At 45.7% G+C, this 12,308-nt stretch overlaps 1 protein-coding gene across 1 annotated transcript; it reads left to right on the plus strand.

The window, feature by feature from the left end:
* Positions 1-251: 251 nt before the first annotated feature.
* RPUSD4 (RNA pseudouridine synthase D4) lies at positions 252-8,167 on the plus strand. The gene is made up of 7 exons (XM_004714189.3): positions 252-431; positions 923-1,088; positions 2,961-3,162; positions 4,398-4,491; positions 4,564-4,708; positions 6,249-6,346; positions 6,835-8,167. The coding sequence occupies exons 1-7, from the start codon at positions 252-254 to the stop codon at positions 7,039-7,041; spliced, it is 1,092 nt and encodes a 363-aa protein (XP_004714246.3). The 3' UTR covers positions 7,042-8,167.
* Positions 8,168-12,308: the final 4,141 nt, after the last annotated feature.

Consider the following 12,308-nt stretch of genomic DNA (forward strand, 5'->3'; position numbering starts at 1 on the left):
TCCCAGCCCCAGCCCGGATTTCCCCGCACACTCACCGCGTCCCCGCTACACGCCGCCGTTCCAGCTGAAGCTACCGGCCCGCGCAGCCGCACTTAGCGCGCGCGCGCCCCACGTGACTCCCGCGGCCCGCCCCGCGCCCCACGTGACCCGCGGAGCCTATCACTTCCCTTCTCACTCGCCCCGCCTTCTTCTAACCGCTCCTTCGCGTGCGTCCTCCGCCCCACCCCGTTTCCGCCACGCCCCCGGCGAAGATGGCGGCGCCCAGGTGTATTCGGGCCCTGCGTGGCTGCGGCGCGGCCCGGCGTTCGGCGGGTCTCGTCCTTCTCGCCTCTCAGCGATTCTGTTCCGCCGCGGCTGCTTCGAGGCCCCTGGATGCGCAGCGACTGGCGGAGAGGCTCCGAGCCCAGAAACAGGAACAAAAGAAGGAGTCGGTGAGTTGAGAAGGGGCCCCAGTTTCCCAACGACTGCACGCTTACGGGCTTTTCCTGACGGAAGGTGGGGTGGCAGGTGTGTCGGACAAGGATCAAGTAAATGTAGACACGTGGAGGGAAAGGGGAGAGCAAGGCGGCAAGGAATCGTCCCGTGGTATTTGGACCCACATCGATAGCCCGGAGAGACAGTCACGCCTCCGTCCTCAAATTGCTCTAGAAAGGGACGAGTCTAATAGGACTTACAGTCATTAGTTCCCACCCACACTTCACTGAAGGCATCCCCCACTTCTTTCCCCTACTCTAAAAAGCCCCCGAACTGCTGTCGAGTAGTTTCCAATTTACAGCGACCCTTTGAGACAGAGTAAACCCGCTCCTTAGAGTATCCAAGGCTGTAAATTTCTACGGAGTAGAAAGCCTTCTCTTTCCCGCGACCTTGTGAGCAGTGTGGCACCTACCCTTCCCACCAGCCTCCCTTTCTCCCTCCCCACCAGGTACCCACCAGCCCTGTCCAACGGAGGGTGCAAGAACTGCTGCGCTTCACACAGCAGCTGCAGCGAGTCCACCCCAACGTGCTTGCTAAGGCGCTGAGCCGAGGGATTCTGCACCAGGACAAGGACCTCGTGGTTATCAATAAGCCCTACGGTGTGCCTGTGCATGGTAAGGACCTCGTGGGAAAGGGCGGGGGGCTACTGCTGCTTTGGGCCCCAACTACAGGCAGTCCTGGTACATTCGTTGTGGGGCGCTCCTGCCCCTTATATTCAAAATTGGTTAAACTTGTATAGAGCAATATTCCACCTAAAGCTTTTTGGGGACACAAAGATAAGACAGAATCCATTTTCCAAAACCAATTATAACTTGAATCTGTGTGTAGAGTAGACTGCAGTGAGGTCTATACTACTACTATGCTCACTACCATCTTGGACAACAGAACTGCTGCTTGGTTTCTGAGCCCAGACATCTCTACAGAGTAGTAAGTCTCATCTGGTGGTTTCAAACTGCTGAGGTTGCAGTTAGCAGCCCAACTCGTAACCCACTAACTCGTAACCCACTTCACCATCAGAGCTAGTTCCTGGGGACTGCAAATGCTGTGATCCTTGTCTTCAGGTAGGGCAACAGTTCTCAACCTTCTTAGTGCCGCAACCCTTTCATACAGTTCCTCATAACTGTCATTTTGCTACTGTTATGAATCAGGTGACTCCTCTGAAAGGGTCGTTCGACTCCCAAAGGGGTCACGACCCACAGGTTGAGAACCGCTGAGGTAGAGAGAGAGAGAAAGAATAATAAAAAAAAACGAGGGGACTTCAAAAGTTTGAAGGAAAAATGGAATGCAAAGTTAAAGGAATTTTTCCATAATTTTTTATTCGCACTCATCTATATCGAATATATGCCACAAAACCCCAGTGCCTGGAACTTAATGGACACTCAAAGATATTTCCATAAGTGTTAACTGTTCTTGTCAGAGACTGGTGGGATGAGTCGGAGAAAGATATGTGTAAAATGCATTTGTAAAAGGGTTCTTCAGAATAAAAAGGCATAGTTGAAGTAGATGAAGGGTCTGGCTCTTAGAGGTGTGGAGAAGGTTAGGCATGAAGGTAAGGAATTAAATCTGTTGTGACCAAGTGCTTTGTATGAATTTTTTTTCTCTTATTCTCCACAGAAATTTCTTGCTTTTCCATACCATATCAGGCAGTTATTATCCAGATATTTACATTTTATAGGTGAGAAAATTAAAGATGGGAAAGGTTAAGTAATCTGTCCAAAATCAAATGGCTAGTTGGGAGCACACAGAATAGAATCCAGAAATGCGTAACACCAAAGATATCTTCTTATCCACTCTTCCTTAATGCCTTAGGAGAACCCTGTGGTTTTACATTATTCACCCAGGTTTACTTGCAAATTCTCAAGCTTCTGCTTATATAGTGAAATATATGAGAAAGCTACATGTCTTAAGGCTGTGCTTCTCAAACTTCAATGTACTTATGACAGCATCTTATTAAAGGCTGAATGTAATTTAGTACTTGAGGTTGGGGGTCCTGAGATTGTATACCAGAAACCAACCTAACTCACTGCCAGCAAGTCAGTTACAACTCCGCATTCCCAGAGGCTAGAGTAGAGCTGTTTCATAAGGTTTCTGAGGCTATGAATCTTCCCAGGAGCAGAAAGCTGCATCTCCCTTGGAGCAGCTGTTAGGTTTGAACTGCTGACCTTGTAATTTTTGTTAGCGCCCCCCCCAGCATTTGCTCCACTATGCCACTAGGACTCCCTTAAACTCTGTGCCAGGAGATATCAAAATGTTTATGGACAGGTTCCATTATGCTTTAATTTGTTTTTTTTACATGAAAGTTTTGAAGTCCTCTTGGATCTAATAAGCTCCTTGAGCAGAGTGATGCTACTAGTTCCCAGGAGCATGCTTCAAGTAGCAAGGCTATAGAGCACTTTAAAAATCAAGCAGGGCGCTTTGCCCGTAAGGAGACCACTTTGTTGGGGTCTTGGCTTGGGCACTCAGACCTCCGGCTTGTCCCATCTTAGGTGGTCCCGGCATCCAGCTCTGCATCAGCGATGTCCTGCCGGTCCTTGCGAAGATGCTGCGTGGCCACAAGGCAGAGCCCTTGCATCTCTGTCACCGGCTGGACAAGGAAACTACGGGTGTGATGGTGTTGGCTTGGGAGAAGGAAGTGGCACATCAAGTACAACAGTTGTTTAAAACCCGCCAGGTGGCCAAGAAGTACTGGTATGAGACCCAGCGGTGATGGTAGATGAGATAATTTATTGTGCCAGCCTGGCCGAACAAAGGCATCCCCTTCAAACATCCACTTATATATCAGGAACTCTTAGTCATAGAAGGCTAGAACCTGTTGGGACATAAGAAGTGTGTGAAACAATTTTTGCATTTGCTGATAAAATCATGGTTCGTGGATCTTCTGACTGTACATCAAAATGATAAAAAAAATTAATTATACAAGTGATAGGATTTTATTCCTATGGTAAAAATTGTAAATGCAAAAGACCCTTATCTCCCCATTCTAACCCCTCTCTTTTAAGGTAGCACCCACTATTAACTATTTAGTATTTATTCTGATCGATAGTGCAGTTACATTTGTGACTATTATATACAGCAAATCTCTGTATTGTGTATAGAAACCACATTGTACAATGTACATTGTGCTTTATTTTCCTACAACTATATGTCAAGGATCTTTCTATGTCAGTACATATAGATATGCCTCAGTTTTTAAAGTAGGAAACATGAGCAAAAAGTAAACTGCAATCAGTATGGTGTGTCTGAGACTGCGCATCTTTTTGGATAGCTTCATCTTTCACCTTCAGAGCAGGGGATGGGTTTGAACCGCCTGCCTTGTGATTAATAGTACAGTGCTTACCTGCCGGTACCGTGAGTTCACCTGAAGGAGGCATAACCCTAAGGAAAGGGTAAACAATAGTCTTGCCTGTCTGTGCTGTAATGACGGAACTTCCATCAAAAATGATTCAGAATGAGGTCTGAGTCGCCATTTATTCTTGAGACGTCTTTGGGGCTCATTTTTTTCTGGAAAACAACAGGGGTGTTCCTGTAAGTTTTTACTTGATTCATTCCTTTACGTATTCATGAATTCATTGATTTAGTATGCAACCAGGACCGATCCTATATAGTATTGGGAGGGGAAAAAATTCAGGATACAAAACAGTCCTATGTTTAACTCAAAATGTAAGCATCCATTTTTGAAGGCTAGAATGAAAGACCAACTTATGAATATAACTTTTTTGTTGTTTTCCTGGTCTCCCCCCACCAATTGCTTGGCAATCAATTTTTGCATTGCTTTATAGCAAAAAAGGTTTGTAAAAAAAGTCGCAAGCTCGTAGGCTGAGAGAATCATTTGGGACCCATTGATCCTATAGTTCTGGGTTTGATCCTTTGCACCGCCAAATCCAACCTGCTGTGGCTAAAGCATGGGTTGGTATCACCCTCAGGGCCATCACTGTGCGCGTCCCCGTGCCCTCAGCAGGAGTTGTTGACATCCCCATCATCGAGAAGGAGGTGCAAGGCCAGAAACACCATCATAAGGTGGGTGAGCTGCTCTCTGGCAGGGTGGGTTTTCTGTTCTTCCTTTGAAATAGCTGATGTCTCTGGCCTCAGATGACGCTCTCCCCGTGCTACCATATGGACAATGGGAAGATGGTGAAGGCGCGGACCAGCCGGAACGCACATGTCGCTGTGACTCAGTACCAGGTGCTAAGCAGCACTCTCTCCTCCTCCCTCTTGGAGCTCCAGCCTGTCACCGGTAAGGGGGCTGCCAGTCTGCAGTAGGATAGCAGATGCTCAGTGCATTTGAGCTTTGTCCAGGGCCTATGTTGGGTCTTCTCTTGTCTGGAATACTGGTATTTGGACGGGCTGGGATTGCAGTTGACTTGTTTGACAATGTTTCTGATGTTAACCCAAGGCTGGGAGCTCCTGTAGTGATGACTATTAAAAACAATCAATAGCCAACCCACCGACAAGTCGATTCCAACTCATATCTTCTATAAAGGACAGAGTAGAACTGCTCCTTAGCATTTGCAAACTCCAAAAACTCACTGCAATCAAGTAAGTTCTGACTCATAACAACCCTATAGGACAGGATAGAATTGCCCCTGTGAGTTTCTGAAACAGTAACTCTCTTTTTTAAACCGTGACTCTTTACAAGGGCAGAAAGCCTTGTCTTTCTTCTAAGTAGCTGCAGGTGGTTTCGAACCACTCACCTTGCGGTTAGTAGCACCATGCATAAGCACTGAGCCACCAGGGCATGTATTGGGTTTCCAAGTTGCAAGCTACCTCCTCTCTCCCAAGGAGTGCTTAGAGTCACAGCCCAGTGCATAACCTACGTACCACTAGAGCTCCTCAATAGCTAGCAGAACGATATAGGGAGGCTTCAGAAAGTTTATGGGGAGATTTCATTATCTTTTTAAATTTTTTATTGTTTTTCTTTTTAAATTTCATTGTCTTTTAATTCAACTTTTTGGAGCCTCTTTGTACAGTTTGATTACATTTTAAAATGTGCAAAGCAGTATTACTTATCATTACCATCGTAGATTGGGTTCTCTAGTGAAGCAAAGCTAGTGACATACCATATTTACTCGAGTATAGTAAAACTGGAAAAAACCCCAAATACAACAAAGTATAAAGAATAACATTAGAAAGAATCGTCTATGTAGCACCACCTCCCAACGCAATCACCTTCTTTTCCACTATGAAAACTATTACCCTAAACTTGTTCTCTATTATTGCCATGGTTTTAAAATAATTATTTTACTCTCTCGTTGTGATGGTTAATCTTATTTGTAACACTTGGCTAGGCCATGGTTCTTAGTATTGTGTAGTTCTCCATTATTGTGATTTGTGTCATTCTTGTTTAACATTTTATAAATCGCAACCTCTATTGTAATAGGATTAATATAATGCATATGCATGAGTGTTTATATATGTGGCAGGATTACTCTGGTATTTTGAATCAGTCTTATAAAAAGACAGACTCCTGGACACAGATGATGTATGTACAGATTGTGATGAGTTGTATGAGCCCCTAATAAAATGATTATTTTAAAAAAAACAAGACAGACTCAAATCAACTCGTGCTTTGCTATAAAAGGAGTTTCCTTGAGGAAATATAATACCTAATATATATGAACACTCTGGTAAACTTTCCCCTGCTTTGGATCTTGCAGTGGGCTTGAAAACATCTGCTCTCTGATTTGATTGAATATGATTCGAAGTTGATAACAGAAATGGTATTTTTTCCATGACTTCTCTTAAATTTCCTTTTTCTTCTTCCTTGTTTGTTTTAGGCGTAAAACATCAGCTTCGAGTTCACCTGTCTTTTGGACTAGATTGTCCAATCCTTGGTGATCACAAGTACTCAGACTGGAATAAGTTGGCCCCGCAGGTAATCCTGATTTGACCCCATGTGCCAAAGAATATGAGGAAGAGCTTCAGGGCTTGTTTTTTTCAATACAGAAATAGATCTGCAGATATGACAACTCGGTTGGTTATCTGGCTTTTGGAGAAATACAGAAGCAGTTACTGTTACCCTGGAGCTGCTGGTTCTGCTAGAAAAACCCCTCCGCTTCATTTGTGAGGGAACAGTGGGTGGGAGAGAAATCTTTCTAACAGCTAAAGTCAGCCTTTCGTGCTACTGCTAATGAACCAAGGTGCAATCTGTTTCATTCATTGCTTTGTTGCCGCCTGTTCTTCTGTAAGAGTCTCCCCGGTGGTGTAGTTTTCCTTCTTTGGCATGCCCTAAAGAGGGATGCCATGGGTGTATTTCCCAGGGAGCTTAGATGGTTTCCTGTTAGTGGACTTCTTCGCACCCTGCATACCAGACAGAAAGAACCCTTGGCATTGCTCTGAAGGATCTATTTTTTCTTTGTGTAGAAGCTGTGTGTTGGCACCCTAAAGAAGCTGGGGCTGAAGCAGTCAAAGGCCCGCCACATCCCTCTTCACTTGCACGCCCGGCAGCTGATCATTCCTGCACTGGGGTCCAGGAATGAGGACCTCACCTTGGTCTGCAAGCTTCCTCGCTTCTTTGTGCGTTCCCTGAGTCGCTTGGGCTTAGTGGTGCCCAGCAAGGATCAGAGTTGACGAAGCAGGGCACTTAGAACTGTGGCGAATGTATTGGGCAGTTTGGACCCAGAGCGTGTCACTTTCCATAGTGGAGAATTAAGTTGGCATTGGTGACTGATAGCTTCGCATTGGGAACAGACTAGAAAAATCAACTGTGATAAGTTGAAGGAGCTCACTTTAGGGCATACAGTGGAAAATAAAGTCTACTTCCCAATCATTTGGCCAAGCTATGGGAGTTCCTAAGACGTGTCCCTGCCTTTAAAAAAAACAACAGAAAAACTTTGCCATCAGGTCACTTCTGCCTCGTAGCAACCCTAGCGTGTAGACAGAACTGTCCCTTTGGGTTTCTGAGGCTGTAAATCTTTACAGGAACAAAAAGCCCCATCGTTTCTTCCCCAGAGTGGCTTGTGGGCTCAATCTGCTGATCCTTTGATTAGCAGCCCAACTCATAGTCTCCTAAAGTTTGTTGTTGTTTTCCCTGACGTAGGATATTGACAAAGAGAGCAGTAGGCAGATGGGACCGTAATTGGAGAAGGAGAACTAAAACAGAATCCACGGTGGCAAACTATTCATCCAGTCGTAAAGCTTTTTACATTTCAAGAAGGGTCTCTGTGTTGGAAAGAACATATGTGCAAACACATCATGGGATCCAGGGAGTTTGTATAGCTATAGCCTGAGGCACTGTTTGCTGTGCAGCCTGTGGAGGGGTGTTTGAGCTGTGGAATTTGGATAAGCAAGGGAAACATACATAATAGCCAGATGTAAACAGTTGTTGGGCACAAACACCAGAGCTCATACAGTCTAAAGAGAGGGATTGTTCGCTCCAGTGGTAGTTGTCATGTGGAGTTTCCTGTGTCTCCAGAAAGGTAGGGAACTGAGACATTGATGTGAAATCTCCCAGTATATGTATTGCCAGATAAAGTCAAATGAAATCCAAAAGGCTTTTGTCAACTAAGGAGATGGTAGACCCAGATGGTACACTGATGTTTTGGGAAAGGTGCCATCATTAAAAGTTCTAGATTAGAAATTGGCATTTGCCTTTTGTAGGGCAGGGATGGCCAGTAAATGCAATTGTGTGATTTTAAGGATTTTGCCTGTTTGTCTGCTTGTAAGTATATATATGAGAAAACATTTACCATCTCAACGGGCTGTTGCTACTGTCTTGATCTTTTTGGGGAAACAAGGCTCCTGACCTTGGGTTTACTGCTCATTGAGCCAGTGCGCCCCATCTTGTTTCTTGGGAACAGGTATGGGGAGTGAAGACAGGCTGACAGCAGCAGCAGGAAAGCTCAAAGTCAACATCTGTACTACGGGGCTCCAAAAAGTTCATGGAAAAATGAAATGTAAAGATAAGGGAAATTTACCACAAACCTTTTGACACTTCCTTGTGTGCTGTCTTCATTGACAGCAAGGATCTCTGATGGGGCAGTGGTTACGGACATAACTGGTAGATCAGTGGTTCAAACCCGTGACTAGCTTTGTAGCGAAAAGATGTGAGTCTGCCTCTGTAAAGATTCCTAGCTTTGGAAACCCGATGAGGCTGTTCTACCTTATTGAAAGGGTGACAGTGAGTGGGAATTGAATTGACAGCAATGGGTTTGGTTTTCGAAAGTGGTAACATTTTCCCTAGCCCCTGCCCTGTTATTCTCAGTGCATAATGGTTGAAGCACAAGTGCAATAACTATACCTGTTGACCTCAGGCCTGGGTTCTCTAAATTTATAATTGGAAAGTGATTCCCAATTACAGAATTTGGCAAGTCCAGGTTGAGCAGCTTCCAAGTCTAGTGGGAATGGGTTGGGGGGCGGGGGTTGTCAGATATTGAGCTAGAGGCATCTCCTGACTTGAGTAGCTGAGGGCTGGTGAGGGCAAGAGGAGCAGGGAGACAACAGACTGGTGGCTGCAAAGGTGAGTGGCCCTAATGGCAGTGTGGTAGTTACAAAACCTGGTGTCCGTTTGAGATGATCCCGAGTGAAGGGGTGGAGTCTGGCTTGTCAATCAAGATATAACTAATGAGGCCTCTGTGCAGGCATGGTCTTCTAAGAATTCTGTGGTCTGCTGTATTTTCCTCCTTGGAGGCAGTAGACACTTCTCTCTCGGCTTACTCCCTGTGAGACACCCCTGTGGAGAAGGCACATGGAGAGAGGCTGATGGAGCCAGACCTCGAGCTGGAGAAGCCACATGGAAAGCCCTGCCAGCACTGAGATGCTTGCAGCGCCACTGGATCTTTAAACTTCCAACCCATTGGCTTGTGATCTTGCATTCGGCATATTGCATGAGTTTTGTGAGTCTGAAGAGGACTTTATAGATTGGTATCAGACATGGGCTAATATCGGAGTTATAGATTTGATCTGGCTGGGATGTTCTCAGTGTTCAATTGCTCTTGTATATAAATCTCTTCCTTATATACATATGAGTGTCTGTGGATTTTTTTCTCTAGTCTATCCAGACTAACACAGGCAGCAAGTCAGGTGATAGGCCACTGATGACACGCAGTGTGGGAGGCCATTGGCTTGAGTCCAGACAACCCGACTGTTAGGCTGGGTTCTCTAGAAAATCAAAACCAGTAACATAGATGTATTAAGAACTTCATATCAAGGAAGCAACCTAGCCCAGTTCAGCTCAAGTCCATGAGTCATCAGGAGGAGCCCTTCCCAGACTCACGCACCGGCAGGCCAATGTAGTAGGCAGAAGTGGGAAGCAGGGAGATCACAGGCTCGTGGGTGCAGAATTGTGAGGATCCAAGGTCGCAGGAATGTGGCAGGGTGCCGACAGCTCCCTGAACCAGAAGGTCTTGGGCTGCCACGAGCCAGGTACAGAATCCATCCAGGCAGAGAGCAGCGAGGTCTCTTAGAACAGGGCCACATGCCAACGTGATGTCACCAGGGTGCGACCCGATTGAGAGGTCACAGTGATAGCGCTCAGCTCACTGCTTTCAAGTCATTGCCGATGCAGTCGCCTCTAGGACAGGGTAGAACTGTCCTTGTGGGCCTCTGAGACTAACTCTGGGATTAGAAAGGCCCATCTTTCTCATGCTCTCACTGCCATTTCTAGTAAACCAGGTTTATCAAGCTAAGATTTCGCAACCTGACAGGAACTAGTGATCACCGACTTGAGTCAGGGACACAGTGGGGAGCAGGTGATGTTCCAAGACAAGTTATGCCTGCAAATTTTTGAAAAGGAGCGAGTCAGAGCACATTTAGAAAAGTGCCCTGGGATTTGTATCCTCTGGTCTCTGATGTGGATCTGTGTATTGTAATCTGCCGCACAGTGATTGGTATCCGGTGGAGGTGCTGGGGCTTCTCAGGAGCTTGTCATTAGCTGGGACTAATAGGATTAAGGAAACGAATGGGGGCCAGCAGTGCCACTCCCGAGGCTGGTACAAGAGATGACCTCAGGACTGGGTGTGTCCTGTTCATGCTGCTCAGCCTCTTCTTGAGTGGCCATTCTTCATGCATTTTTAGCTCATCATGCTAGGCTTTATGTTGGTTGCTGAGATCCATGCTACCAAGCTAGTCACAGCTTTTTGAAAATTCCTAATCTACCCTGGACATGGTCTATACCCTGGAGACTGAGACAGATACCTGCTCTGCTTCTCCTTCCCACACCTCTGATGCCAACGACAGCAGTTGGCAAAGATCTGGAACAGCCACCTAAAAGAGTGGGGAGGTGCCAGAGGAGGCTGTTTGATTTTCATTAACCAAAATGAACTAAAAGAATATATTGTTTGTTCAACTATAAAGAAACACGATCTTGAAATTTTTACATTGGAAATATTTATTTGAAACGTGAAATGTCCTTTTAAAAATTAAAGCACACCACAAAACTTCAACTATTCTGTGATGTAGTTCCCTCATTGCAATGAGTTGCCCACTGAGATGATGGGAGAAGAAATGGCAGCTCCTTGCTGCCGTGTGGGCTAAGAAGGAAGTGAAGTGGGAGCCAGCAAGGGCTCAGGGAAGGAGGGAGGAAGTGGGCCCTCACTAAGGAGGAGACTGCGGGAGAGGTGTGCAGGTTTGTCTGTATCTAGATCTGGTGTCAGGGACATGGGTTCTAGGAAGATGCAGAAGGGGAGGAGGCAGGCGCTGCTCATTCATTCCCACAGTTCCTTTGGGATAAGATATTGGCAGCAGAGTTGAGAACACAATCCCTTAGGGTTGTAGCCTGGCAGCAGTCAGCAAAGCATTTCTAGAGAGTAAATATTTTAGGCCTTTGTACATCATAAGGCCCCTGTTGCATCCACTTATCTCTGATGCTACCCCTTGAACACAGCCATAGATGATATGTAATAAACCAATAAGACTGTTCCAGTAACACTTTGTTTATGGACTAAAATCTGAATGTGTGCTTTTCATGACACTAAGTAGATGTTCCCCCACCACTACCACCAAAATGTAAAAACTGTTCTCAGCTCACAGGGTGTTACGAAAACAGGTGGATTTGGCCCAAGAGCAGCTGTTCTACAACCCTTAGTCTTTAGATATCCTGAGCAAATTCCCAGGCATCTCAAACCACCTTCAAGAAGCCCAGGTAGTAAGTAGTCTGCATCCCATGCTGGCGACCTTGTCCCTGGCTGTTTTGATATTAGATAGTAGGCTGGGGTTGTAGGTTATGGCTGGCGCCCTCTGCTGGGCTAGGTCAGAGCCGGCTGCAGAAGCCTAGCATTCAGAACTCTAGGAATCCTTGGGTCAAGGGTCAAAGGATGGAGAAGCACTTCCTTTGACTTTCTGCTTTCTCTTATGCTTAAAACAAGGATCAGATGTTTCTCTCATCCTTAATGGAATGTCACTGTTTCTAATCTCTGAACATTAAAAGTAATTTCACCCCAGGTTAAGGTGGCCTGGGAAGTTGGGACAGGCCTAAAATGAACATCAGCCATTGTGAAATAGTGATTGTGTTGACTCAAAGGAGCCTGAAAATCAAGCTGTTTAATATATAACTGTTTGCACCACCTAAGAACTAGCCAGTTAAAAGATTATATATAAAGTCAGAATTAAAACCAAAATCCACCTCACCACTGCACTCAGGTACAGACTATGTGGCAGCCTGGGCAGCCTCATACCGAGGCTTACCTCTGAGCTGTTGCAGGTTAGAGCTGCCGCCACAGGAAAGCTATTATTAAACAAGGCATAGGAATTCTGTTTCCCAATGCGTCTATACTACACTGTAGTCTGTGCAGTAGCATTATGAAAAAACTAGAAAAACGGAAATACCAAAACGTGCCAGGTGTAAAGTGAGCGCATGGCTTTGGACAAAGGGCGCCAATAGACTTTCTCAATACAGAGTT

Source organism: Echinops telfairi, unplaced genomic scaffold, assembly GCF_000313985.2.
Source record: "Echinops telfairi isolate 266 unplaced genomic scaffold, ASM31398v2 ScPeMD7_7465;HRSCAF=8503, whole genome shotgun sequence".
Lineage (NCBI taxonomy): Eukaryota > Metazoa > Chordata > Mammalia > Afrosoricida > Tenrecidae > Echinops > Echinops telfairi.